Source organism: Podarcis gaigeae (assembly GCF_964106915.1).
Source record: "Podarcis gaigeae genome assembly, chromosome: 17".
Classification (NCBI taxonomy): domain Eukaryota; kingdom Metazoa; phylum Chordata; class Lepidosauria; order Squamata; family Lacertidae; genus Podarcis; species Podarcis gaigeae.
The window spans coordinates 32,218,329-32,243,092 of NC_139694.1; the positions used below are offsets into that span (position 1 = coordinate 32,218,329).

The 24,764-nt window shown below is 45.4% G+C and overlaps 1 protein-coding gene across 2 annotated transcripts; it reads left to right on the plus strand.

The window, feature by feature from the left end:
• The first annotated feature begins 10 nt into the window (after window positions 1-10).
• Window positions 11-24,762, plus strand: CCDC159 (coiled-coil domain containing 159). 2 transcript variants are annotated; one of them, XM_083719697.1, is made up of 12 exons: window positions 11-156; window positions 4,190-4,282; window positions 5,612-5,654; window positions 6,366-6,442; window positions 8,524-8,605; window positions 9,732-9,903; window positions 11,301-11,368; window positions 18,749-18,825; window positions 19,706-19,794; window positions 21,836-21,912; window positions 23,075-23,184; window positions 24,659-24,762. In XM_083719697.1, the coding sequence occupies exons 1-11, from the start codon at window positions 121-123 to the stop codon at window positions 23,173-23,175; spliced, it is 915 nt and encodes a 304-aa protein (XP_083575823.1). In that variant the 5' UTR covers window positions 11-120; the 3' UTR covers window positions 23,176-23,184; window positions 24,659-24,762. The 2 variants fall into 2 exon arrangements, with proteins under 2 accessions (XP_083575823.1, XP_083575824.1); XM_083719698.1 differs by having other exon boundaries at window positions 42-138.
• Window positions 24,763-24,764: the final 2 nt, after the last annotated feature.

The following is a 24,764-nucleotide window of genomic DNA, read 5'->3' on the forward strand; positions in this document are numbered from 1 at the left end:
GGACCACGCCCCTTTGTTACACGCCGGGAGGCGGCGTGCGGGATCCCAGGGGCTGCGCTGCGGAAGCGCCTGTCTGCGCCCGGCAGGGCAAGTGGAGGGCGCTCGGGGCAGAGCCGCGCGATGGACTCGAGAGAGGAGGTGGTGTTGGCCACGACGGTAAAAGAGGGGGAGATGATCCCCGTAGGTGGGGGTGGGAAAGAATAGCATCCGCCGGGGGCAGGGTACCTGGGGGGCCAGAAGCGGCGCACGATCCGGATCAAGGGGCGCTCTCCTCCATGGAAGCTGGTGGTGGTTGGAAAAGTATATTTTTGGGAAAGTACTTTCCAAAACACACACAACAACACAAACACACAAAAAAGAGCCCTTTTCGTTAGGGATAATTCAGATGGAAACAACAACAACAACAACAACACAGAAACACAAAAAACCCAGAGTCCTTTTTGTTAGGGAAAATTCAGATGAAAATTCCCAGGTTTCCCAAAAAAAGGCTATTTATGTATGCCACTACTGCGCCCGTGTTTTGTTAGCCCCAAAATGAAAAATGAGCAAGGTCCCAACTAAAGAAGAATGGCAACTTAAACTGATGGAATAGGCGCAACTGGCAGACTTAACTTAGGACAAGAAGAACATACGTGTAAAGAAGATTGGGAAACGTTTATTGAATATATGGGAAATAATTGTGTACGTTTGAAAACATTGGCAGCGTTAAGATAAGTTCAACAGTGTAAATAAATTTTGATGGATGTAACAATGGATTACTGAATGGTTTAGTTCATGTAAAATATGCAGGGATCTATGGCGTGCAAATTGAACTGTGGAAGGAGAAGGGACGTCATTGATATTTTAAGGTTGTTCAAATGAATATTCTAAAATAGAAAATAGAAAAACTTAATACAAATTATACACCCCCCCCAAAAAAGGAATCTGTTTCTGGTTGGAAGAGGCGCCTGACCAAGGCAGCTGCTGCCTCCTTGCCTGTTCTATAATAATAATAATAATAATAATAATAATAATAATAATAATAATAATAATTTTTTATTTATACCCCGCCCTCCCCAGCCAAGGCCAGGCTCAGAGCGGCTTACAAGCAATAATAAAAACAAGATGAATGATTACAACTTAAAAACAAAAATAAAATACAACATTAAAATAATGGAACATTAAAATATTAAAATGTAGCTCCATCGCAGGAGAAGGAAAAGAAAGAAAGAGGAGGGAAAAAAAGAGAGAGAGAGAGGGAGGGAATCAAATTGGCTCCAAGCCAAAGGCCAGGCGGAACAACTCTGTCTTACAGGCCCTGCGGAAAGAAATCAGATCCTGCAGGGCCCTGGTCTCATGAGGCAGAGTGTTCCACCAGGCCGGAGCCAGAGTTGAAAAGGCCCTGGCTCTGGTTGAAGCCAATCTAACTTCTTTAGGGCCTGGGACCACTAGGGTGCTATTATTTATGGACCTTGAGGCTCTCCGTGGGGCATACCAGGAGAGGCGGTCCCGTAGGTACGAGGGTCCTAGTCCGTGAAGGGCTTTAAAGGTCAAAAGCAGCACCTTAAATCTGACCCTGTACTCCACCGGGAGCCAGTGCAGCTTGAAAAGCACTGGGTGAATATGCTCCCATGGCAGAGACCCCGTGAGGAGCCTCGCTGCAGCATTCTGTACCCGCTGGAGTTTCTGGGACAGCTTCAAGGGCAGCCCCGCATAGAGCGAATTACAATAGTCAAGCCTGGAGATGACCGTCGCATGGATCACTGTGGCCAGGTCAGGGCGGGAAAGGTAAGGGACCAACTGCTTGATGCGGCGAAGGTGGAAAAATGTCGCCTTGGCTGTTGCTGTAACTTGCGCCTCCATGGAAAGGGAGGCATCAAGGATTACACCCAAACTCTTAACGGAAGGCAATGGCACTAATTGGGGCCCCGCAAGAGAAGGGAGTTGGTCCCTCATCCCCATGCCATCCCGACCTAGCCATAGGACCTCTGTCTTCGAAGGATTTAGTTTCAATCGGCTCCCACGAAACCATCCAGCCACAGCTTCCAAGCATCTGGTCAGTGTGTTCGGGGCCAAGTCAGTGTGGCCATCCATCAGCAGATAGAGCTGAGTGTCATCAGCATATTGGTGACAGCCCAGCCCATAGCTCCGGATAATCTGGGCAAGGGGGCGCATAAAGATGTTAAAAAGCATCGGGGAGAGAATTGCGCCCTGCGGCACTCCACACACCAAGGAGTGGCGCAACGACATTTCCCTCCCTAATGCCACCCTCTGTCCCCGACCAGAGATAAAAGAGCACAACCAGTTACGGGCTATGCCCTGTATCCCTACGTCTGCAAGGCAGTGGTCCAGAAGATCATGATCGACCCTGTCAAAGGCTGCTGACAAATCTAAAACGATCAGCAGTCCTGACCCGCCTCGATCCAGTTGTTTACGGAGATCATCTGTTAGGGCAGCCAGAGCCGTCTCCGTCCCAAAAACCAGGACGGAAACCGGACTGAAATGGATCTAATGCCGATGTTTCCTCCAGAAACCTACCAAGCTGTTCAGCAACCGCTCTCTCAATTACCTTACCCAGGTATGGAAGATTTGAAACTGGGCGGTAATTGGATAGGTCTAAGGGATCTAATGAAGTTTTTTTTAAGAGTGGACACACCACTGCTTCCTTCAATTCCCCTGGGAAAGTCCCCGTGTCAAGGGACAAATTGATAATTTCAACCAGGGGGGTCTGCACAACATCTGGACACTCCCTAATCAGCCAAGACGGGCACGGATCACGGATTCTGAGGTTTCCCGTGCCTAGAAAGAAGGGACCCTGTGCAGTTTTCTGCCTGACTCATGTTTTTGAGGGGGAAACCGCTGTTTAGTGATAAAGGTAAAGGTAAAGGTACCCCTGCCTGTATGGGCCAGTCTTGACAGACTCTGGGGTTGTGCGCCCATCTCACTTAAGAGGCCAGGGGCCAGCGCTGTCCAGAGACACTTCCGGGTCACGTGGCCAGCGTGACAAAGCTGCATCTGGCAAGCCAGAGCCGCACATGGAAACGCCGTTTACCTTCCCGCTGGTAAGCGGTCCCTATTTATCTACTTGCACCCGGAGGTGCTTTCGAACTGCTAGGTTGGCAGGCGCTGGGACCGAGCAGCGGGAGCGCACCCCGCCGCAGGGATTCGAACCGCTGACCTTTTGATCGGCAAGTCCTAGGTGCTGAGGCTTTAACCCACAGCGCCACCTGCGTCCCTGTTTAGTGATAAATCAGAGCAAATGGTGATCCGCTTCCTTCGGGAAACACTGTTCTAAACTGTAATTGATAAAAATAACAGCAACTCAGTGCATAAAACATCACAATGCACATTGAAAGCAAATATACAACTTATACAATTTAATAATAATAATAATAATAATAATAATAATAATAATAATAATAATAATAATAATGCCGTAGCTGCCTATTTATACTTAATTTCATGCACACGACCTCCACCCAGTCAGGCCTCTCTCAAATAGCTTAATGGGATATTTCTTTCTCTGAATAAGCCTTTCTCTAAAATGATTGAAACTAATTCTCTTAAGCCCTTCTACTTGTACATATATTAAGGCAACTGTGCAGGAGATTCTCTTCTCCAGACTTTGCACTGGCTGAAGTTGATATTCAGTTGTAAGGTAAAGGGACCCTTGATCATTAGGTCCGGTCGTGACCGACTCTGGGGTTGCGCCGCTCCTCTTGCTTTATTGGCCGAGGGAGCCGGCATACAGCTTCCGGGTCATGTGGCCAGCATGACTAAGCCGCTTCTGGCGAACCAGAGCAGCGCACGGAAACGTCGTTTACCTTCCCGCCAGAGCGGTACCTATTTATCTACTTGCACTTTGACGTGCTTTCGAACTGCTAGGTTGGCAGGAGCAGGGACCGAGCAACAGGAGCTCACCCCGTCGCAGTGATTCGAACCGCCGACCTTCTGATTGGCAAGTCCTAGGTTCTGTGGTTTAACCCACAGCACCATCCATGTCCATCTGATGTTCAGTTGTAGGCACTGGGAATAGAAGCTTGCAGCACCACCTAGTGGCAAGTTTTCACACCTCCAGTCCAGGGGCTTGGAAACCAAGAGACTGGGGCACTATAGGGACCCACCGCTCAGGCCCCAGTGTTCTGCTGGTTATTGGTCCTTTTTCTGACCCTTCCAAATCAAATGTAAACGCTTCCTCCTTCTCTCCCAGGAGCCATTGTTGATGCCAGTTTCCCACAATGATATGTGCCGAAACCTCTCCCCTAGCTGGTGCCTGTCTCGGGCAGGCAGCACGATGCCAATGGTAAGTGTTGTGGGTGGGCTACAAGACGGTGGCGGAAAGCGCTTGTGTTCTGCTAAATGAAGGTTGGGAGTGGCAATCCTGGCTCCTTGGTAGGGACTGCTTAAATAGAGAACCTGCCAAAGCTACAAGTGACCCACAAGCCACAACTGTAGCCCGGGTTCTTGAGTATCTGGCTTGAAGGTGGCTTGAATTGCCAGCTTGAATTTTCTTGTTGCAGTCCTGGCATTGCGGGTGGGCAGACAAGCCTGTTCTGGTTATCCCTGACATGTGTGTGAGAGGGAGGCAGGTTTGCACCCACCAAGCTGTACTGCCAACATTACAGATGTTGGACATGTGGCGACAGGGGGGTGGGGGGGCGCTCAGTGGCGGAGCTTCATTTAAATCAAGTCTTACTGATTTAAATCAAGTTTTACTGACTAGTGATTTGAATCATGATTTAAATCTATTTGATTTAAATCAAATCCACCCTGCTGTAAACCATGGCCTGGTCAGTCGTTATCCCTCTATGCGACAGGGAGAAGCAGGATTGCGCCCTCTAGCACTGCTTCTGACTTACAGAGGAGTCCATTCCACGGCTGAACATTTCCTGAGGTTTAGGGGGAATCTCCTTTTTTGTAACTTGAAAGTATTGGTCCTGTCCTCCGAAGCAGGAGAAAACAAGCTTGCTCCATCAAGAAAGGATAGCTTATGCTTGTACAACCTATAAGATTTAGGCACCCATCCCATGAGAAACCCAGTTCCTGACTGTCAGAATGCTGTCATCGGCTCCTGTCTGGTCGCCCAGGGAAGTATAAAGACAAGGAAAAGACCCTGGGTGCCAGGTTATCTGATTCCATCCCACATGTCTCCACCAGGTTCTCTGGAGTTCTTGTGGACCATTGTTAAAAGAGTTAGCTTATAGGAATTGTTGTGTATTGAGTCAAAGGATTTTATATCTGTATTATTATTGTCTGTATTGCATTAGGGTAAAGTAACTGCCTTTTGGTTCCAGAGGGTACAGCTACTATTGGTTCATTTAAGCTGCTGTATTTGGATCCTCTGTCTTATTGGTTTCCTCCAAAAGGCAGGACTGTGATTGCCTGATATTGTTCCCTCCAAAATGTATCCTTTCTAGCTTGTTCCCTGTCCCTATAAATGTAGCTCTCCCCTCCTCAAGTCTCAGTCTTGTTTGCTTTAATAAAGAAGTGTTACTAGAGAACTGTCTCCAGCATATTATGTCAAGAGAGCTGAAATCACAAACCCCACATCACAACAGGAATGAGGCAGGTGGTGATTATTATTATTATTATTATTATTATTATTATTATTATTTTGCTCCTTTTTGTGCAGCACGCCCAGACCCAGCTTGAGACAGCTACTATGAAGCCAACTGGTAAGTGATGTTCTTTGCCTTCTGACCTTGCAGAAACTTAGTTGACTGGTGATGGGGATAAATGTGGAAAGGCCAAGTGTCTCTCCCGCTTGGAGGTGATCTGGAAGGAAGCAGGGAAAACAGCAGAGCTGGTCCAACACTTTCTGGTTTACAGTCCCAGGCTCCAGCTGCAATGAGAATCGGGCTTCCGATGGAAGATAAAGGAGATAAAGTCCCTAACAGAGAAGATTGGCAGATTAAGTTGATGGATTATGCCAAAATGGCTAAAATGACCAGAAGAATCAGAAATCAGGAAGACAAATTTTTTAATAAGGAATGGGGGGAATTTATAATATATCTTAAAAACCACTGTAAGCAGCTAAAATTGTTAGTAAGATTGAAATAACATTTGTAGTTTAATTTGTAGTGAATTTGTAGTGAACATTTGTAGTGAATTTCGGCTACAATGGAGATGTAAAATATCTGGATTATCATAAAAGATTCAGGTTGAAAATGCTTAACAATAGGACCCACAAAGGGGAGGAGGAAAGTCCAGGAGATTCTTTGGATTCTTGTTTTTATGTTGGATGTTGGATATGTAAAATTCCAAACCAAATAAATAATTTCATATAAAAAAGAGAGAATTGGGCTTTCTGATCTTCAGCCTGAGCTTCAGATGTTGAATTCCACCATTGGTGTTTCTTATGCATAGCTGCTGCCTTTCTCTTGCAGTGATGGTCCCAGAATCCCAGATGATGGTGAAAAACGAAGTGGATCTTATCAAAGCTCAGCTGCATGCTCAAACCAAGGTAAGGTCTTGGGCGGAGGTAAGGCTGTGGAAGATGCTCGTTTCTGATCCAGGTACATTTGGGAAAGCACTGGGCATTTAACCATTGGAGTTGGGAAGCTTTGGCTTAGTAGAAAGGGAAGGAGTCAGATAATTGGTCCATAGAGCTTAGCATTGGCTACAGCAACAGGTAGGTAATCTCTAGGGTTTCAAGCAAAGAACATTCCCAGCCCTACTTGGAGACTTGGAAGAATTTAACCTGGAACCTTTCCCACATTATTGCAGCACAGTTAATATCGGAAATGTATCTAACATGGCCAACAACTTGGACTACTGCAATGCTCTCTACGTGGTGCTACCTTTGAAGGTGACTCGGAAACTACAACTGATCCAGAATGCGGCAGCTAGACTGGTGACTGGGAGTGGCTGCCAAGACCATATAACACTGGTCCTGAAAGACCTACATTGGCTCCCAGTACGTTTCCGAGCACAATTCAAAGTGTTGGTGCTGACCTTTAAAGCCCTAAATGGCCTCGGCCTAGTATACCTAAAGGAGCGTCTCCATCCCCATCGTTCTGCCCAGACATGAGGTCCAGCACCGAGGGCCTTCTGGTGGTTCCCTCACTGTGATAAGTGAGATTACGGGGAACCAGGCAGAGGGCCTTCTCGGTAGTGGTGTCCGCCCTGTGGAACACCCTCCCATCAGATGTCAAGGATGGCTTTTAGAATACATCTGAAGGCAGCCCTGTTTAGGGAAGTTTTTAATGTCTAATGTTTTGCGATTTTTTATGTGCTGTAAGCCGCCCAGAGTGGCTGGGGAAACCCAGCCAGATGGGTGGAATATAAATATGATGATAGTGGTAGTAGTAGTAGTTGTTACCAGATAACCTCCAGGAAGCTCACAAGCAGAGCATGAAGGCAAGAGCTTTCTTTCTGCCCTGTGGTGAAGTCAGGGACCTTGACTACAAGAGGACTGTGTCTTCATGCCAGTCATCCAGTGCTGCTTTCCACTCTGCAGCCTCTGCTCTCCCCCGCTCTGGTACCCTAACACAGAGGAGAGAGACTTTCTGTTCCTCATCAGGCAATGGCATTACCACCTGCCTTGCCCCACCTAGCCTTTCCCAGACTATGACTTTGAGAACCAGCAGCAGCAGCTGGGAAAAGAGTTCAGGGATATTTAAAAAAAAAAAAAATAGTTTTATAAATTGTGCTTCTTTGTTTCTCAGTTTGACCCTTTTACATGGTTTTGTATGTTTTTGTGGTATTTTATGCATTGTGATCTGCTGTTACTTCTGTTGATTATAGATTGGTAATTCTTTATTGTGGTTGAACTGCTGTTTAATTATTATTTGCTGGTGTTTAATTTTACTGCTTACTGTTAGATTACTGATGGATTGTTGAATGTTGCTTTGTTTGATATAAGTTGTTTATTTTAAAGTTATTGTGATTTTTATATTGGATCAGATTGTTTTATTATGTTTTCATGTCTTGGAGGCTTCCCAGAATGGCTTGGGCAACCCAGATGGGTGGGGTATAAATGAAATATTACTATTACTACTACTACTAAAGTTAAAGGTAAAGGGACCCCTGATCATTTGGTCCACTTGTGACCGACTCTGGGGCTGCGCTGCTCATCTCGCTTTATTGGCCAAGGGAGCTGGCGTACAGCTTCCGGGTCATGTGGCCAGCATGACTAAGCTGCTTCTGGCGAACCAGAGCAGCACGCGGAAACGCCGTTTACCTTCCCGCCAGAGTGGTACCTATTTATCTACTTGCACTTTGAAGTGCTTTTGAACTGCTAGGTTGGCAGGAGCTGGGACCAAGCAAGTCCTAGGCTCTGTGGTTTAACCCACAGCACCACCCACGTCCCTACTATAATAATAATAATAATAATAATAATAATAATAATAATAATAATAATAATAATAATAATAATAATAATTTATTTATACCCCGCCCATCTGGCTGGGTTTCCCCATCCACTCTGGGTGGCTTCCAAAAGAATATTAAAATACTGTGATACATCAAACATTAAAAGCTTCCCTAAACACAAAGGCAGTGGCTGTGTGCATTAACCCTGTCTGTGCCATGTTTTCCTGCCAGGCTTTTCAGGCACTGAGCCACTCAATCACCTTGTTGGAGCAGGAGAGCAACCAGCAACAAGGTCGGATCAAGGAGCTGGAAGGTAAGGATTGTGGAGACTCCTGAGCACCAGCCAATCTGGAGCATGGCTTTAAAATGCATTGGTGCTGCTTACGGCTTTGCAGAATGTGGTCTGCTCAGTATTTAGTATAGCTCCAAAGGGGGCATGACTTACCTGTGCAAAGGAGGAATGATGCTCACCTTTGGGGATTCCGTGTGTTCAGAATTCCCCATGAAGCCTGGTGTCTTAATGTGTCTGGTCCTGATGGCTATGAAATTTCTGCAGGTCTTCTATAGAAACACCACAGAAGTGAACTAGATCATAATATCCGTTCATTTCAGTGTGACTCCATCTGGATAAATTCCTAGTGCAGTTTTCCTTAGGATCCCAAGTCTATCACGACTAAGACTTTGAACAATTGGAGGAAAGTAACTTATTACAACGCCCCATGTTAATCGCAGGTCATGCTCTGTGTTCCAGTGTGTGCTAACGAGTTGGGTATTCTTCACAATTCTACGTAGCCAGTTGATATTGATTTTGTAAATTACCATATTTTTTGGTAAGACACACCTAGTTTTTGGAGGAAAACAAGAAAAAAAATATTCTGAATCCCAGAAGCCAGAACAGCAAGAGGGATCGCTGTGCATCGAAAGCAGCAATCCCTCTTGCTGTTCTGGCTTCTGGGATAGCTGCGCAGCCTGCATTCACTCCATAAGACACACACACATTTCCCCTTACTTTTTAGGAGGGAAAAAGTGAGTCTTATAGAGCAAAAAATACGGTAATTACCCTACTCTGTTAAAAGGAAAACCTGGAATGCTGCACCACGGAAAGGCCAAATTCTTCTATTCCGCCTCCGTTCTGCAAAGAACTTTGTAGCCTCCTGAAGTCCACCCTGCTCAGCTCTCCTAGCAAGACCAATATATTTTCAAGCTTCTCCCCACAGCCATAAGGACAAGAAACCCAATAATTTAAAAAAACGAAAGCCAAGAATGTTGGCAGGCTAAGTTCTGCACCTGATGCGAAACCCCACACTTGTGCAGGTCGATCAAAGGTGTGCTGAATACCTGCCGCCTCCTCAGAATAATGCAGGCCGTTTTGTCCTGCCTCTCCTTTGGTGGTCTTGGAAAGCTCTGCTCCAACGACTCCTTTGTCTCTTTCTGTCCAGAGGAGGTGCAGTTTTTTGCCCGCTCACCTCATGGGGAGATGTTTGATAGCCTCATCCAGAAAAGGATCCAGGATGTATGGAAAGTCATGACCAGAGAGGTCCAAGGACTCCATGGATCCATGATTGAGAAGGAAAGCTCCATGGAGAACCTGTCGCAAGAGGTCCTTGAGAGGTGGGAGAAAACACAGGGGGTGAGAGAAGAGGGAAGGGGCTGTTGGGTGGAGTGCGAGGTCATACTTCACAGTCCTCAATGCAGTATTCAATGCATATCCGATCCTGGCCCGACTGCTCTGGCTGCCAATTAGTTTCCGTGCCCAATTCAAAGTTCTGGTTTTGACCTATAAAGCCTTAAATGGCTCAGGACCACAGTACCTCAAGGATCGCCTCTTTCCATATGAACCTACCTGGACCCTGAGACCAACTTCTGAGGCCCTCCTTTGTGTGCCTCCTCCTTGAGAGGTCCGGAGGGTGGCAGCATGAGAGCGGGGCAGTGGCTCCCCATCTGTGGAATGGTCTCCCCAGGGAAGTTCGCCTGGCGCCTTCATTAGACACCTTTAGGCACCAGGCAAAACTGTTCCCTTTTAACCAGGCCTTTGGCTGACCAGATTGACATCCTATACCCTTTTAAAATGTGGCTTTTTTGGGGGGGTGTTATTGGGTTATTGTTTTTATTTTGATTTTATAGAATGTGATCTTTTCTATGAACCACCCTGAGACCTCCGGGTATAGGGCGGTATATAAATTCAATAAATAAATACTGGGAGGAAGACTTGATCAAGGGCACCCCTGGCTGACCTGGGTCTCCATAGACCCACTGAAACATCTAAGCAGGCTTAAGTGTCAGGTTGGAGTGGAAGGAGTTTGGTGGATGATCTTAATCCAGATGTAACCAAGGTGGTACGCTTTAGATGTTGGACTACAACTCTAGATGTTGGACTACATAAGCTGTATGAATGTTAAAAAATGCACCTTTTAGGAAATTCTAGCTTCAGTAATGTTAAACTAAAGAAATGGAAATTAAGGCACAAGAAGTCTGAGATAGAATAATGAAACAACTTTATTGTGTTTAAATGAAAATATACATGATTTGGGTTATAACACATTTGAAATTGGGTAACATGATAAAATGAAGGATACAATAAGTATTGAAACAAGTTAACAAATTGCTGATGTTATGTATCACAGAGAATGCAGGGTTGGGAGGATGTGGGGAAGTCCAGTAGACTTGGAAAAAAGAACATGAAAATTTGTAACCTTTCTACTTTACTCTTATAATATGTTCTTTATTCTTTTTTCTGTATTTCACAAACTCAATAAAAAATATTATTATTAAAAAAAATAGATGTTGGACTACAACTCCCATAATTCTTGACTATGCCCATAGTGGCTAGAGCTGATGGGAGTTGTAGTCCCAGAACAAGTGCCATGCACCATGTTGGAGACCTTCAACAGACCAAACTGGAGTGTGTTGCTCTCTTACTTTCTCAGTGAGTCTCCATTACTGTGTTTTGAAGTTCTCCCTTCTTTCTTTTCTCCCCCTCTCCCTACCCACCTTCCCTCAACCTGCAGCAAGAAGTTCCTTTGGGAGGAGCTGGAAGCTGTGCAGAGTGAACTGCGGCGCATTCATCAGAAACTGAGTATGTAGCTGCTCCGCTCATATTCCTTTTGGTTTTTTTTATAATATATTTATTAAATTTTTTAGAGGTACAAAAAGAAAAAACAATAAACATCATTTTAAACAAAAAAAAGATAAAATACAAAAAAGAAAAAAGGAAAGTAAAAAAAAGAAAGAGCAGAGAATTAAAACCCATTAAGCAAAAAGAAAAAACAAGGAAAAATACAACAAATCTTCCCATTACTTATCTTTCATTAGCTTATTTACCTGACCTCCTCACACCTCCCTTTTTTGTATTCTAGGTCAATTATCCATTTCAGCAAATCCTTTCCCTCTTTTCAAATTTTTGTCCTGTAATTTATCTTGATATTAATATAACTTTACTTTCCCTCCTTTCACCAATTAACAGTCTGTTTTTTCCTAAATCTTTGTAACATTTCTGCTAAAATCACATAAATTCATTCCAACATCATTCTAACATTCATTAATTTTGCAATGTTTCTGTAAATAGTCTTTAAATTTCTTCCAATCTTCCTCCACCGACTCTGCTCCGCTCATATTCCTTGTGTCCTTTGCAGGACCTGGAGCGTTCCCCCTCTCCGACATGCAGTGGGTGCCTCTCCAGCCATGTTGGAAGGAATTTGGCAATTACTGGTCATTCTGGTCATTCTACCAATCAAAGTCTTTCAGCTTGTCAGGCGGAAAAATCCCCCCTCTCCTCCTTCCCTCCTAGGTTTCAAAAATAAAATGGGTTAGCTTAATACACACACACACACACATAGTGGACCCTCGGGTTGCAAACGTGATCCGTGAGGGAGGCACGTTCGCAACCCGCAGTGCCGCGTCTGCGCACGCGTGGATCGCGATTTGGTGCTTTGCATGCGTGAGCGCCGAAACCCAGAAGTAACCTGTTCCAGTACTTCCGGGTTTCAGCGCGTCCATAACCTGAAAACACACAACCTGAAGTGTCTGTAACCCGAGGTATGACTGTGTGTGTGTGTGTGTGTGTGTGTGTGTATCTCAGAGAAATAGAAGTTTGGAAACTGGACCTAACCCATTCACACATCACTAGCACTGCTAAAAAGGGTAAAATAAATTAAGCAGGGGTTTCATTCGTAAAGGGGGAAAAGGGTTCTTTACTTCCTGTTACAGTCAAACCTCGGTTGCCGAAAGGCTCTGTTTTGGAACGTTTCGGCTCCTGAATGCCGAAAACCCGGACGTAAACACTCTGGATTTCAAACGTTTTTTGGAAGCCGAACGTCTGACGCGGCTTCTGCTTGAGTGCAGGAAGTTCCTGCAACGAATTGGAAGCCACGCCTCGGTTGTCGAACGTTTTGGAAGCCAAACGGGCTTCTGGAATGGATTGCGTTCAACAACCAAGGTTTGACTGTGCTTTATATTTAATGAACGAATAAATAAATATTTGCAAGGATGGCTTTGGATTCTGGATTGTGAGAGGAGGTTTTCCAGGTTCCCTTGTGCAGCAGAGAGAGAGAGAGAGAGAGAACCTGCAGAAGGAAGGAGCGTAGCTTTGGTGTTTAGTGGGACAGCACACAGTGTACAGTGGTGCCCCGCAAGACAAATGCCTCGCAAGACGAAAAACCCGCTAGACGAAAGGGTTTTCCGTTTTGGAGGCGCTTCGCAAAATGAATTTCCCTATGGGGTTGCTTCGCAAGACGAAAAAAATCTTGCGTCCCCCCGCGGGCTTTTTTCGCCCTTTTCTTAAGCCGCTAAGCCGCTTATCAGCTGTTCCGCTGATAAGCCGCTTAACAGCTGATCGCTGGAAGCCGCTTGACAGCTGTAGCGCTAATCCGCTAAGCTGTCAATGGGCTTGCTTCGCAAGACGAAAAAACCGCTAGACGAAGAGAATCGCGGAACGAATTCTTTTCGTCTAGCGAGGCACCACTGTATTTGCCTTGACTATCTGTTAGTCTCAACCATGGGTAGGCAAACTTAGGCCTGGGGGCCGGATGCAGCCCAATTGCCTTCTCAATCCAGCCCGCAGATGGTCCAGGAATCAGCGTGTTTTTACATGAGTAGAATGTGTCCTTTTATTTAAAATGCATCTCTGGGTTTTTTGTGGGGCATAGGAATTCGTTCATATATTTTTTTTCAAAATACAGTCTGGCCCCCCACAATGTCTGAGGGACAGTGGACCGGCTTCCTGCTGAAAAAGTTTGCTGACCCCTGGAACCCTACCCTCTGCTGGCTGAAGCCATGCAAGGTTGCTTATACCCAACACTCTCAATGCAAGAGCCAGTTTGAGGAGTGGGGGAACAGGAAGGGTAAAAGAGTATTAGGAAATGATATATAATGAATTGGGAAAAAATATTTCAAAGTACCTTTCCAAAAAACCCAGAGTCCTCTCTGTTGGGGAGGGAAATTCCCAGGTGTCAGAAAAGACTATTAATGTATGCCACTACTGCGCCCTGTGTTTTGCCAGCCCAAAAATGGAAAACAAGTGAGGTCCCAACTAAAGAAGAATGGCAACTTAAACTGATGGAATATGTGCAGCTTGCAGATTTTACATATAGAATAAGAAGACAAGAAGAATATACGTTTAAAGACTGGGAAAAGTTTACTGAATATATGGGTGAAAATTGTGTACAATTGAAAACGTTGGCAGCATTAAGATAAATTCAACAGTGTAAATATGTTTTGATGGATGTAACAATGGATTACTGAATGTAAAATATGCAGGGATGTTGGGTATGCAAAATGAACCACGGAAAGAGAAGAAGGGAAGTATTTGATTTAAGGTTGTTTAAATGAGTATTTTGAAATGTAAATTAGAAAATTTAATTTTATATCTATATCTATATTGTCAGATGGTTGGTGTGGTTGCTCGAGAGTAACCAGTCAGGACTCGAACCTGTCTTTTACAGGCTTTATTTTGGTGCAAACTATTTACAGTGAAGAGCATCAAAAGTTCATGTCTGGCTCAATCGCTAGCAGAATCCGGGAGTGGTCATTTTTTTGGACCTCCCCCAACGTAAGAGTTTTGTTACCCCCAACCTTCTCCTTCCCTCTTTGCGTCTTAGGCTACTGCACAGGATGGGCGATGGCAAGGGCGTGTTTCCCTTCTGTCCGCATTGCCCAGGAGCGGTGTTAAGGCTCCCACAAGCATCCTCTGGTTCTTGCACCTCTTCCCCACTAGAGGTGGGGCTTTCCTCCTCCCCAGAAGAGGAACTGCTTCGCAAGATTTTCGGAGGCTCCCTGTAACACAACTGCCCTTCTGTTCGTCGCTTCTGAGCCGATGGCAGTTCCCTGACATATCTATATCTATATCTATCTATATAGATACAGATAGATATCTATATAGATATCTATCACTGGAAGGACAGATCGTGAAGCTGAGGCTCCAATACTTTGGCCACCTCATGAGAAGAGGAGACTCCCTGGAAAAGACCCTGATGTTGGGAAAGATGGAGGGCACAGGGAGAAGGGGACGACAGAGGACGAGATGGTTGGACAGTGTTCTCGAAGCTACCAGCATGAGTCTGACCAAACTGCGGGAGGCAGTGGAAGGCAGGAGTGCCTGGCATGCTCTGGTCCATGGAGTCACAAAGAGTCGGACACGACTAAACGACTAAACAACAACATATGGATATATATATAGATGGGGGGGTACAGAGGAGGAGAGATGAGGAAAGCCCCTTTGCACTAGTGGAAGAACCTGCTGCTACTGACTGCTAGTTGGGCTCTTTACCTGAATCCAGCCAGCATTCCTTCCCCTCCCTTCTGCAAACTCAAGCCATCCTGAATCTTCCTCTACAGCAGACCCTCCGTTATCCTCCCACAATCTGAGCGGGTGGCAAATGTGAATGGCTTTGGACTCAAGCGTAACTCTGTCTGCTGGGCCACCTAGTTTATACCTTCAGGGTATATAGAGGGGAAGGGTCTTTGCCCTCCCACTCAACTAGGGTAATAGAATTAAAATCTCCCAGGTCCACATGTGTCCATTCAGTTGGCATTAGCCAGCCAAACTCTCCCTCCTACAACTGAATATTTTATAGACTTAAAAGCTTTTTTCTGGACCTTTTGCAACCTTTGCTTTAAAAATCTTGGAGGAAGGAGACTTCCTCCCAGCCTCCCAAAGCGACATGTTCTATCGCTGAGCTGCTCCTGTTAATTAGAAAGATTTCCTTTAATTTAACACTCTTGCTTAATCTTGTCTCGTCCTCAGCGGTGAACTCTCTCATTCGCCTGTCTTCCGTTTGATTTTGTAACATCAGCAGCTGACCTTTGGATTGTGGTTTTAAAATTAATTGTTCCGCTTGCAGGAGTTTCCCCGTCCCCCCAATTCTACATATCTCAGGTTTGCTTAGGAGAATTGTGACCAATGTCGAGACCCCAGACACTGAGACTCTTGGCACTGCCTCCCTTCCGCCTTCAAGTCAGGATCCACTAGGGCAAGGATGGGGAACCTGTGGCCCAGCAGATTTTGAGATCCAGCTCCCTTTAGCCCCAGCCAATGGTCAAGGAGGGTGGGAGTTGGATGTGTCCCAAATCTTTGCTAGTAGGCCTAAGGTAGGTTGCAGTAGCAGCATAATCACCCTACAAAAGGGGTGTCGGGGGGTCATTAAGATGTGGGTACCCCACAGCATGTTAGAAGAAATTCAGTCCTGGATCTGAGAAGGCTGTTATTTTTTAAAATTATTTTTGCATTTTCAATTTTACAACCAATAACAACAAAAAATAAACAAAATACAAACATCATTTTCCCTTTGACCTCCCTCCTCCCTTTTTTATAGGTCCTTATGTTTTAATTTTCATTCTGCATCTCTTCACCAACTCAAAGTATTATTCATACTTCAAATTTTAATACAAGTTTTCTGTCAAACCTACTAATAAATGTCGTTGTTTACAATATAAAATAATTCCTTCCAGTAGCACCTTAGAGACCAACTACGTTTGTTATTGGTATGAGCTTTCGCGTGCATGCACACTTCTTCAGATAGTGATAACTATTTACAATAGTTTTTCAAATACTTTATATACCTCCCCCATTCTTTATTAAAGTTTGATTCTTCCTGTAAGATTTGCCAATTCAGCATAGTTCGTTAATTATATCTGCCTCTTGGTTGGAACTGTATTTCCTGAGGATCTCTGTTATAAACCACCAGTGACTTCAACAAAGGGGAAAACTATGTTGGTGCTGGCATGATTTGAATGACACAAATCCCATGTTGTCTACTAGGTTCTTGTATATGTGTGTCACGATTCAGGCAGGCCTGCCTCCCCTCCCTTGCTATAGCTGTTCTGCTTTCTAGAGAAGGGGTAAACCAGGGTCTGGCAGGTGGGAATTTTGGGAATTCTGAGGAAGTGCTGTGGGGAGCCCATCCCAAAATGGCTGCCACCTCTGAAAGCAGGAAAAGAGACAAGGATGCAAAACGATGTAGCCCCACCACCAAAGGGGGGGGGGAGACCTATGTCAACTGCTACCACCATCCCCACATTCACTCTCGGAGAGGAGCTGTGGGGTTGTTGTTTTTTGTTTTCAAAATTATACATTTTATTAGTTTTACAATCAATTCATCATTTCAAAATTTGACTTCCTTCCCCCTCTTTCTGCGGTTCCTTAAATTTATTTTTTAATACCTTCTGCATATGCAAATTCATTTAACTTGCTCATTTAATTATCTACTGTAAATATCTACTCTTATAAAACTGCAGATTATTACAATAAGCCTGCTAATGTTTTTATCTGTTTACAATTTATCTGTAAATACGCAAATCAACCATTTCCATTCCTTGATAAAAAGTTTGTTATCTTGATTTCTTATTCCTCTGGTAAGTTTCACCATTTCTGCATATTCCAGAAGTTTTTGTAGCCATTCTTTCTTTGCTGGGACTTCTTTCCATTTTGGGGCAAGTAACATTCTTGCTGATGTAGATTTCTATACAATTTAGGTAGCTCTGTCCCTATAATCACCAAAATAAAAGCTTCTGGGTTATTTTGTTTTTAAAATAAAAGTTATTTTGAACATCTTTTTCAATTCATTGTATATCATTTGCACCTCTTTGCACCTCTCCCCAGTTCCGAATGAACGGAAAGAGGGTCCAATCCCAGAATCCAATGAAATGTGGGCATGTTTAACGGGGAAAGTTTGGTGCCAGAGAGGCCAAGCTAATGCAAGCAGGAGCTGAGAGCAAGCAACCTCTTGTGCATCGTTGAATTTGAAGGGGTTATTTGCTGAGACCTTTGGCAGACACCATAGGAGGCATTGGCGGCAGTGGCGTAGCGTGGGTTGTCAGCACCCGGGGCAAGGCAAGTAATTTGCGCCCCTTAACCCATGAATTTGCGCCCCCTTAGCCGTGGATTTGCGCCCCCTAATGTTGCACCCGGTGCAGCCGCCCCCCCTGTACCCCCCACACTACGCCACTGATTCGCGGGCACATTGGTGACTCTCTGGGCTAAGCGCACTCCACCCCTTTGCATCTAGTAGAGCGCAAGCAAGGGGTCATTGCTGCACCAAACTCCAGAAACCTTCAGGCCTCTACTCCCAGCTGAGGGTCTCAGCTGTGGCTGTTGCGTGGCGAGTCCCCTCCTCCTCTAGGTGGAAGTAATGACACATGACACAATTATGAAGGTTAATGGGCTAAAAAGGGCCACAACTTTATTGGTTACAGGTGATGAGCTGTATTGGCTTAGGCATTGGTTCTAACTGACTATATCCGACTTCAGCCCGTCCACTTGAAGTCCGGGAAGGGTTAACCACCAGTAGGGGGAGTCCTGCTGATGCACATCAACTAGGAACTCCCCTGGGGCCACCATTAGGGGGCGTGCCTTAGGCCCTCACCTCCCTAGGCTTCGGACAGGGACACGCCCCCTAGAATCCTTTAACAGACTACTCTTCAATATGTGGGGCAGGTGATGGCACTACCTCCCCTCTTCCATCTACAGAACTATACCAATGCCTAACCACCAATCCCAGAAAGTTGTGACAATTTGCTACGAGGTAGGTGAAAACCAAGTGGCTGGTGCCAATTTGAAAAGTGGAAAACAATCCTACCAGGCCCCTCAACAGCGACCAACTAACTCCATAGCAAAGTCAAAGAATGAAAAACCTTATAGGGCGGGAGGGTGGGAAACCGGAATAGCTGATGAGCGACAAAGAGGGAGATTCCCGGCCACATCCTGCCTTTATAGGGCAGGCCACGCCCCCTGAACCTGCTGATTGGCCGGCCAAGGGGGTGACATGGCCAGGAATCCCACCAATCGTGTGTGTGGTGGGGCCGTGAAGCCCTCAACCCCATCTCCTTCTTAGGGTGGAAGTGGCTTTTGCAAGGTCTAGCTGGCACAAGGAGGGCGTGTGTGCACAGTTCCTGGGCAAGAAACAGAAAGGTTGAAATGCAGAGGGGGAAATCTTGACTCAATGTGTTTGGACTCTTACTGTAGAGGACCAGGAGGTTGATATCACCAGGAACTTGGTCAGCATTAAGAAAATGCAGGCGAATCAGCTGAAGTGCACCAAAGTGAGTAGCTTCTCCTGGCTCAGTTCTCTGAGAGTTCCTGCATCAAGAGGTGGGTGTGTTTGTGGGACCTCTGCATGGAGCCGGTGTTGTTTGTTGCACAGTTCTGTATCAAAGGAAGCAACACCCCATTGCCTTCAGCTGTAGATTAATGGGTTGTGTTCAACTAACTTGCTCGGGGCAGACTCAAAGAAATTAACGGCTTCGCTTGACATAGATCATTAATTTCAATAGGTCATCTGTGAGATAGTGTCTGAGGCTAAGAGGCCACCTGGGGTTCTCAGGATCCTAGAGACCCAAATATGGAGATCTCTGACCCAGATGAATAGGAGCTGAATAGGAAAACAGAAAAGCGCCGGCTCCTTTGATGGGGGACGAAGTGTGTGTTGTATAGATCACACAACACTTGTGTCCTGTTTGATGTGTGGCCATCCAGGCCATGGATCTTGTGGCAATAAGTTTAAGAAATTCATATTCCTTCTTGGAGCTTCTCTTGGAGCTGAGTAAGATTGTCTTCCACAAACACGGTTCTAAGAGTGAGTCCGTAAGTGACTGTGGAGGCCAATTCTGGATCTACACGTCCTTCCACAGTAGGGACATACTGGGCAGGAGTTGATCATGGTGAGGGTTTGCCAAGCGTGCCTTCCTCTTAGCATGTTTCTCCCTTTCTTCCTGAGTTTGAGCGTCTTCAAAGCCTGTTCTCCAATTGGCTGTTCTCCAATTAGAGCGCTCACAAGCCACTGTTTCCCTGTTGTCAGTGTTTATACTACCTTTTTTAAAGATTTGCCTCCTTGGAGCACCCCTACTGGACAGCAGCAGATAGCTGCTGCCTGCCATTCTCCCAGTTTTGTTCCTTACTTGTATCCTTCCCTGGTCTTCCTAGTTCCTGGGCCAGCTGAAGTGCAGAACAGCAGGCGATGCCTTAGAAGTTGTAGATAATAAGCCTGTGACTGAAGAGCTGAACAATATCTGGTAAGTACATTATCTTGGGGATTCCTGTCAAGAAATTCCACCGTAAACACTCTCTACAGCTTCAGCCTGTCCTGCCCTTCTATTTTGTGCCCATATGAGGTGGCTTGAGGGGTGAAAGGACAGCCCTCTCTCTTCCACTTTTGTGGACTTTGGTGTTGTGAAACATCACCTTGCCAACAAAGGTCTGTATAGTTAAAGCTATGGTTTTCCCAGTAGTGATGTATGGAAGTGAGAGCTGGACCATAAAGAAGGCTGATCACTGAAGAATTGATGCTTTTGAATTATGGTGGTGGAGGAGACTCTTGAGAGTCCCATGGACTGCAAGAAGATCAAACCTATCCATTCTGAAGGAAATCAGCCCTGAGTGCTCACTGGAAGGACAGATCCTGAAGCTGAGGCTCCAGTATTTTGGCCACCTCATGAGAAGAGAAGACTCTGGAAAAGACCCTGATGTTGGGAAAAGATGGAGGGCACAAGGGGAAGGGGACGACAGAGAACAAGATGGTTGGATAGTGTTCTTGAAGCTACCAGCATGAGTTTGACCAAGCTGTGGGAGGCAGTGGAAGACAGGAGTGCCTGGCGTGCTCTGGTCCATGGGGTCATGAAGAGTCGGACACGACTAAGAAACTCAACAACAACAACATCAACAGCACCTTCTTCAACTCTGTAGGCCTTGAATTTCCTGTACCAGGAAGTTCCACCTCTGCTCCTTACTTTTACATTTTCATACACACAGATCCAAATTCCGGCATAAAGATCTGCCTGTATTTTGGATCAATGTGTACACATATCTGGAAATGAAAGGCTCAGTTTTCTTCCAGACACATACATCAGATTAAGAGAGAGAGAGAGAGAGAGAGAGAGAGAAGCATGTTACTGTTTTCACATTACAACATACATACCTTGGATTTCTGTATGAAAATGTAAAGAAGTCGCCTGGGTCTGAGGGATCAACTAGATCAGTGGTTCTTAATCTTTTTTGGGTCATAGACTCCTTTGAGAACCTGATGAAAGCCATGGGTCACAGAAAAATGCACGCAAGGATACAGAAAGAAACAGGAAATAAATCAAATGTGGGGGATTGGGGGGTTTTTTGCACCCGGTTCATGGCCCCTCTGAAGCCTATCCACGGCCCCCAAAGTTAAGAACCCCTGAGCTAACCTGCCAAAGAAGTTGAAAAACATCTTCATGTATGCGACAAGAGCGGCGAGAGTCTTAATAGCAGAAGGATGGAAGAATGAGGAAATCCCGACTAAAGAACTATGGCAAGAGAAACGGATGGACTATGCAGAGCTGGCAAAAATGACACATCAACTACGGGACAAGGATAACTGTGACTTTAAATGGGAACCTTTTACAAAGTATCTAAAGATGCAACAAAGTGAATTGGACTCCTTGGCAGGCCTCGAATAAACACTCACAAACTTTTTATTGATAATAATCAGTTAGATAAATTAAGGACTTATACAATTCTGTAACATGCAGAGAATAGCATTTATTGAGAAACCAAAGATTGGAACTGAGGGAAGTCGGGTTTGTTTCTGGGGGGGAAATGAGGGGGGAAATTAAGGATGTGTTTAAGATAATATGTTTTGTTGAATTACCTAATAATTAAAAAAAACCCCAAAAAACCCCTGAGCTAGACATTTGTGACCACAGTGATCAAGAGCCTGGGTTCAGCCTGGAGAGTTTATTTCCTGTACTAGCTACCAAAGGGGAATGAAGACCCATGAAGGGGTGGGTCATGTTTCTGCCCTGCAATCTCAGCAGCAGGCAATCTACACAGAGGTCCTTGTACAGTGGTACCTCAGGTTAAGTACTTAATTCGTTCCGGAGGTCCGTTCTTAACCTGGAACTGTTCTTAACCTGAAGCACCACTTTAGCTAATGGGGCCTCCTGCTGCTCCTGCACTGTCGGAGCACAATTTCTGTTCTCATCCTGAAGCAAAGTTCTTAACCTGAGGTACTGTTTCTGGGTTAGTGGAGTCTGTAACCTGAAGCGTATGTAACCCGAGGTACCACTGTATCTTCCTCCCGTACAGGTCAGCTGTCAACACACTGCGCAACTCCTTCACCAACAGCATCTGGAGTGACAAGAGGGGGTCTCAGAGGATGAAAGGTGAGTTGCAGAAATGGTCCGGACTAGAGAGAAGGCACGTTGGACAAAAGATTCCTGCATTGCAGGGGGTTGGACTAGATGACCCTCGCGGTCCCTTCCAACTCTACGGTTCTACGATTCTATGAAGTGTGGACCCCTTTGGGCTGGGTGACCTCAACCTATCTGGCATGGCTTTCCAATGGGGGCCTCTCCCTCTTGACTTCTTTTGGCCTTGAATCTTCAGCTTGCAGCTTGCATTTCTTAGTAGAGAAAGTATTGATCTGATGTCTAGATATCTTTCCTATTTAATTAATTCAAGAGGGTTCTGGAAGCTTCTCTGTGTGAAAGAAACAAGCAGAAGACTCATGGTGTTTGGGTTATTCCTCCAGAGAAGGCTTCAACTGGTTCTCTTATCTCTTTCTTTCAAGGTCCTGCTGACTATAATAGTGAGGCCAGAAGGAGCCTGGGTTTCACTTTCTCTTTTGATCTCTCTTCCGTCTGGTGTGGTGTTCTGTATATAGCATGCTTACTGTTAAGGTTTAGTCTTATTAAGTTAAGTCTGTTGCAACCAGATTTCTTATGGACAGTGCTAATCCTGAATGTATTAGATTTGTGACCATTGTGCTCATTTGCCTTCAGTAGCAGTACAGCTCTGCTGAATGAAATGCAATTGCCTCTGGTCTATACATTAGGAAGAACTTCCTGACAGTAAGAGCTGTTCGACAGTGGAATTTGCTGCCAAGGAGTGTGGTGGAGTCTCCTTCTTCGGAGGTCTTTAAGCAGAGGCTTGACAACCATATGTCAGGAGTGCTCTGATGGTGTTTCCTGCTTGGCAGGGGGTTGGACTCGATGGCCCTTGTGGTCTCTTCCAACTCTATGATTCTATGATTCTATGTTTTGGGAATCCCGCAACGTGTTTGAGTTTTTACTCTGCTAACTATACGTTGGAGTTCTGCTCCAGATCAATATTGAGTAGAATTCCATGACAGGTGTGTATCGACCATTCTGGGAATAACAATTAGTGGAAAGGGTGGAGGGGATGTCGAAAGGAAAGGAAAGTGCTAGAATAGGCCCGTCTTGCTTAGTTTGATTTGAAGACACCAGGAAAGGTAGGGGCAAGGGGTGAGATGCTCCGCCCTGTGTAGCTCAGAGCTTTAAAAAGCTCTCTTGGATCTTTTTACAGGTCGGGGCAGCCGACATCACCGGAAATCTAGCTCACCTGAGGCCTTTTTATCGGACTCAGCCCTGTATCAGGCCCGCAGTAGCTCAGAGCACAGCTCATAGAATGCAGAGGTGAGTCTGCAGGTTGTTTCTCGTCTCTCTCCCTCCCCTTCCTTCCTTCCTTCCTTCCTTCATTCATAAATCAATCAATCAATCCCCACCCATATGGCTGGGTTTCCCCAGCCACTCTGGGCAGCTTCCAACAAGGGATTAAAAATACATTAAAACATCAGTCATTAAAAACTTCCCTAAACAGGGCTGCCTTCAGATGTCTTCTAAACGTCAAATAGTTTCTTTGACACCTGGTGGGAGGGCGTTCCACAGGGCGGGCACCACTACCGAGAAGGCCCTCTGCCTGGTTCACTGTAACTTCGCTTCCCAGTGTCCGGGTTGAATGATGAGGGTGGAGACGCTCCTTCAGGTATACAGTAGTACCTCGGGTTACATACGCTTCAGGTTAAAGACTCCGCTAACCCAGAAATAGTACCTTGGGTTAAGAACTTTGCTTCACTGGAGAGCCAGTGTGGTGTAGTGGTTAAGAGCGGTAGTCTCGTAATCCTGGGGAACCAGGTTCGCGTCTCCGCTCCTCCACATGCAGCTGCTGGGTGACCTTGGGCCAGTCACACTTCCTTGAAGTCTCTCAGCCCCACTCACCTCACAGAGTGTTTGTTGTGGGGGAGGAAGGGAAAGGAGATTGTTAGCCGCTTGGAGACTCCTTAAAGGGAGTGAAAGGCGGGATATCAAATCCAAACTCTTCTTCTTCAGTATGAGAACAGAAATCGTGCTCCGGCGGCGCGGCAGCAGCGGGAGGCCCCATTAGCTAAAGTGCTGCTTCAGGTTAAGAACAGACCTCTGGAACGAATTAAGTACTTAACCCGAGGTATTACTGTACAGGTAAATGGATGTACAAGCAATCTGTCCCCTCCCACTCCACTTAAGAGACCACCGGGTGACCTCAGGCCAGTCCCTCATTCTCAGCCTAAACCTACCCTACAGAGTTGTTTGTGAGGATGAAATGCGGGAGGGGGAAGAGAGGTAGGTACACTACTTTGAGTGCCTCAGAGGAAAGGTGAGGGTTCGAGGTCCCAACCCAAGAAGATTAGCAACTTAAACTGTTGGAATATGCGCAGCTTGTGGACCTAACATATAGAATAAGAGAACAAGAAGAACATACGTTTAAAGGAGATGGAAAATGTTTATTGAATATATGTGTGTGGGGGGGGAATTGTGTACACTTGAAAACATTGGCAGCATTAAGATAAATTCAACAGCAGGAACAAGTTTTGATGGTTGTAATAATGGAATCCTGAACGGTTTAGTTTATGTAAAATATGCAGGGATTTATGTTATGCAAAATGAACCATGGAAAGAGAAGAAGGGAAGTCACTGACCTTTTAAGGTTGTTTAAATGAATATTCTCAGAAAATTTAATAAAAATTATACACAAAAGAAGAAGAAAGGTGGGGGCATAAATGCAATAAGTAAAAGAAATGAATAAGAATCAGGCGCCGGGCAGATTAACTGCACCTCCTGTCCTGTCTTTTAGGTATAGAGCAAGACTCAACTCAGGAACCTGGAAAGACTGGCACCTTCCTGAGGGCCGAATTATGGAAAGTGCAGATGAAATTAAACCGCGCTGGTTGGAAAGAAGG

Excerpts from the sequence above, each read along its gene's own strand:
- CCDC159 (XM_083719697.1), top strand. The coding sequence starts at position 121 with ATGGACTCGAGAGAGGAGGTGGTGTTGGCCACGACG. Across the intron at positions 5,655-6,365 it reads AGCTACTATGAAGCCAACTG|TGATGGTCCCAGAATCCCAG; the intron begins GTAAGTGATGTT and ends TTTCTCTTGCAG. Across the intron at positions 9,904-11,300 it reads TCGCAAGAGGTCCTTGAGAG|CAAGAAGTTCCTTTGGGAGG; the intron begins GTGGGAGAAAAC and ends CTCAACCTGCAG.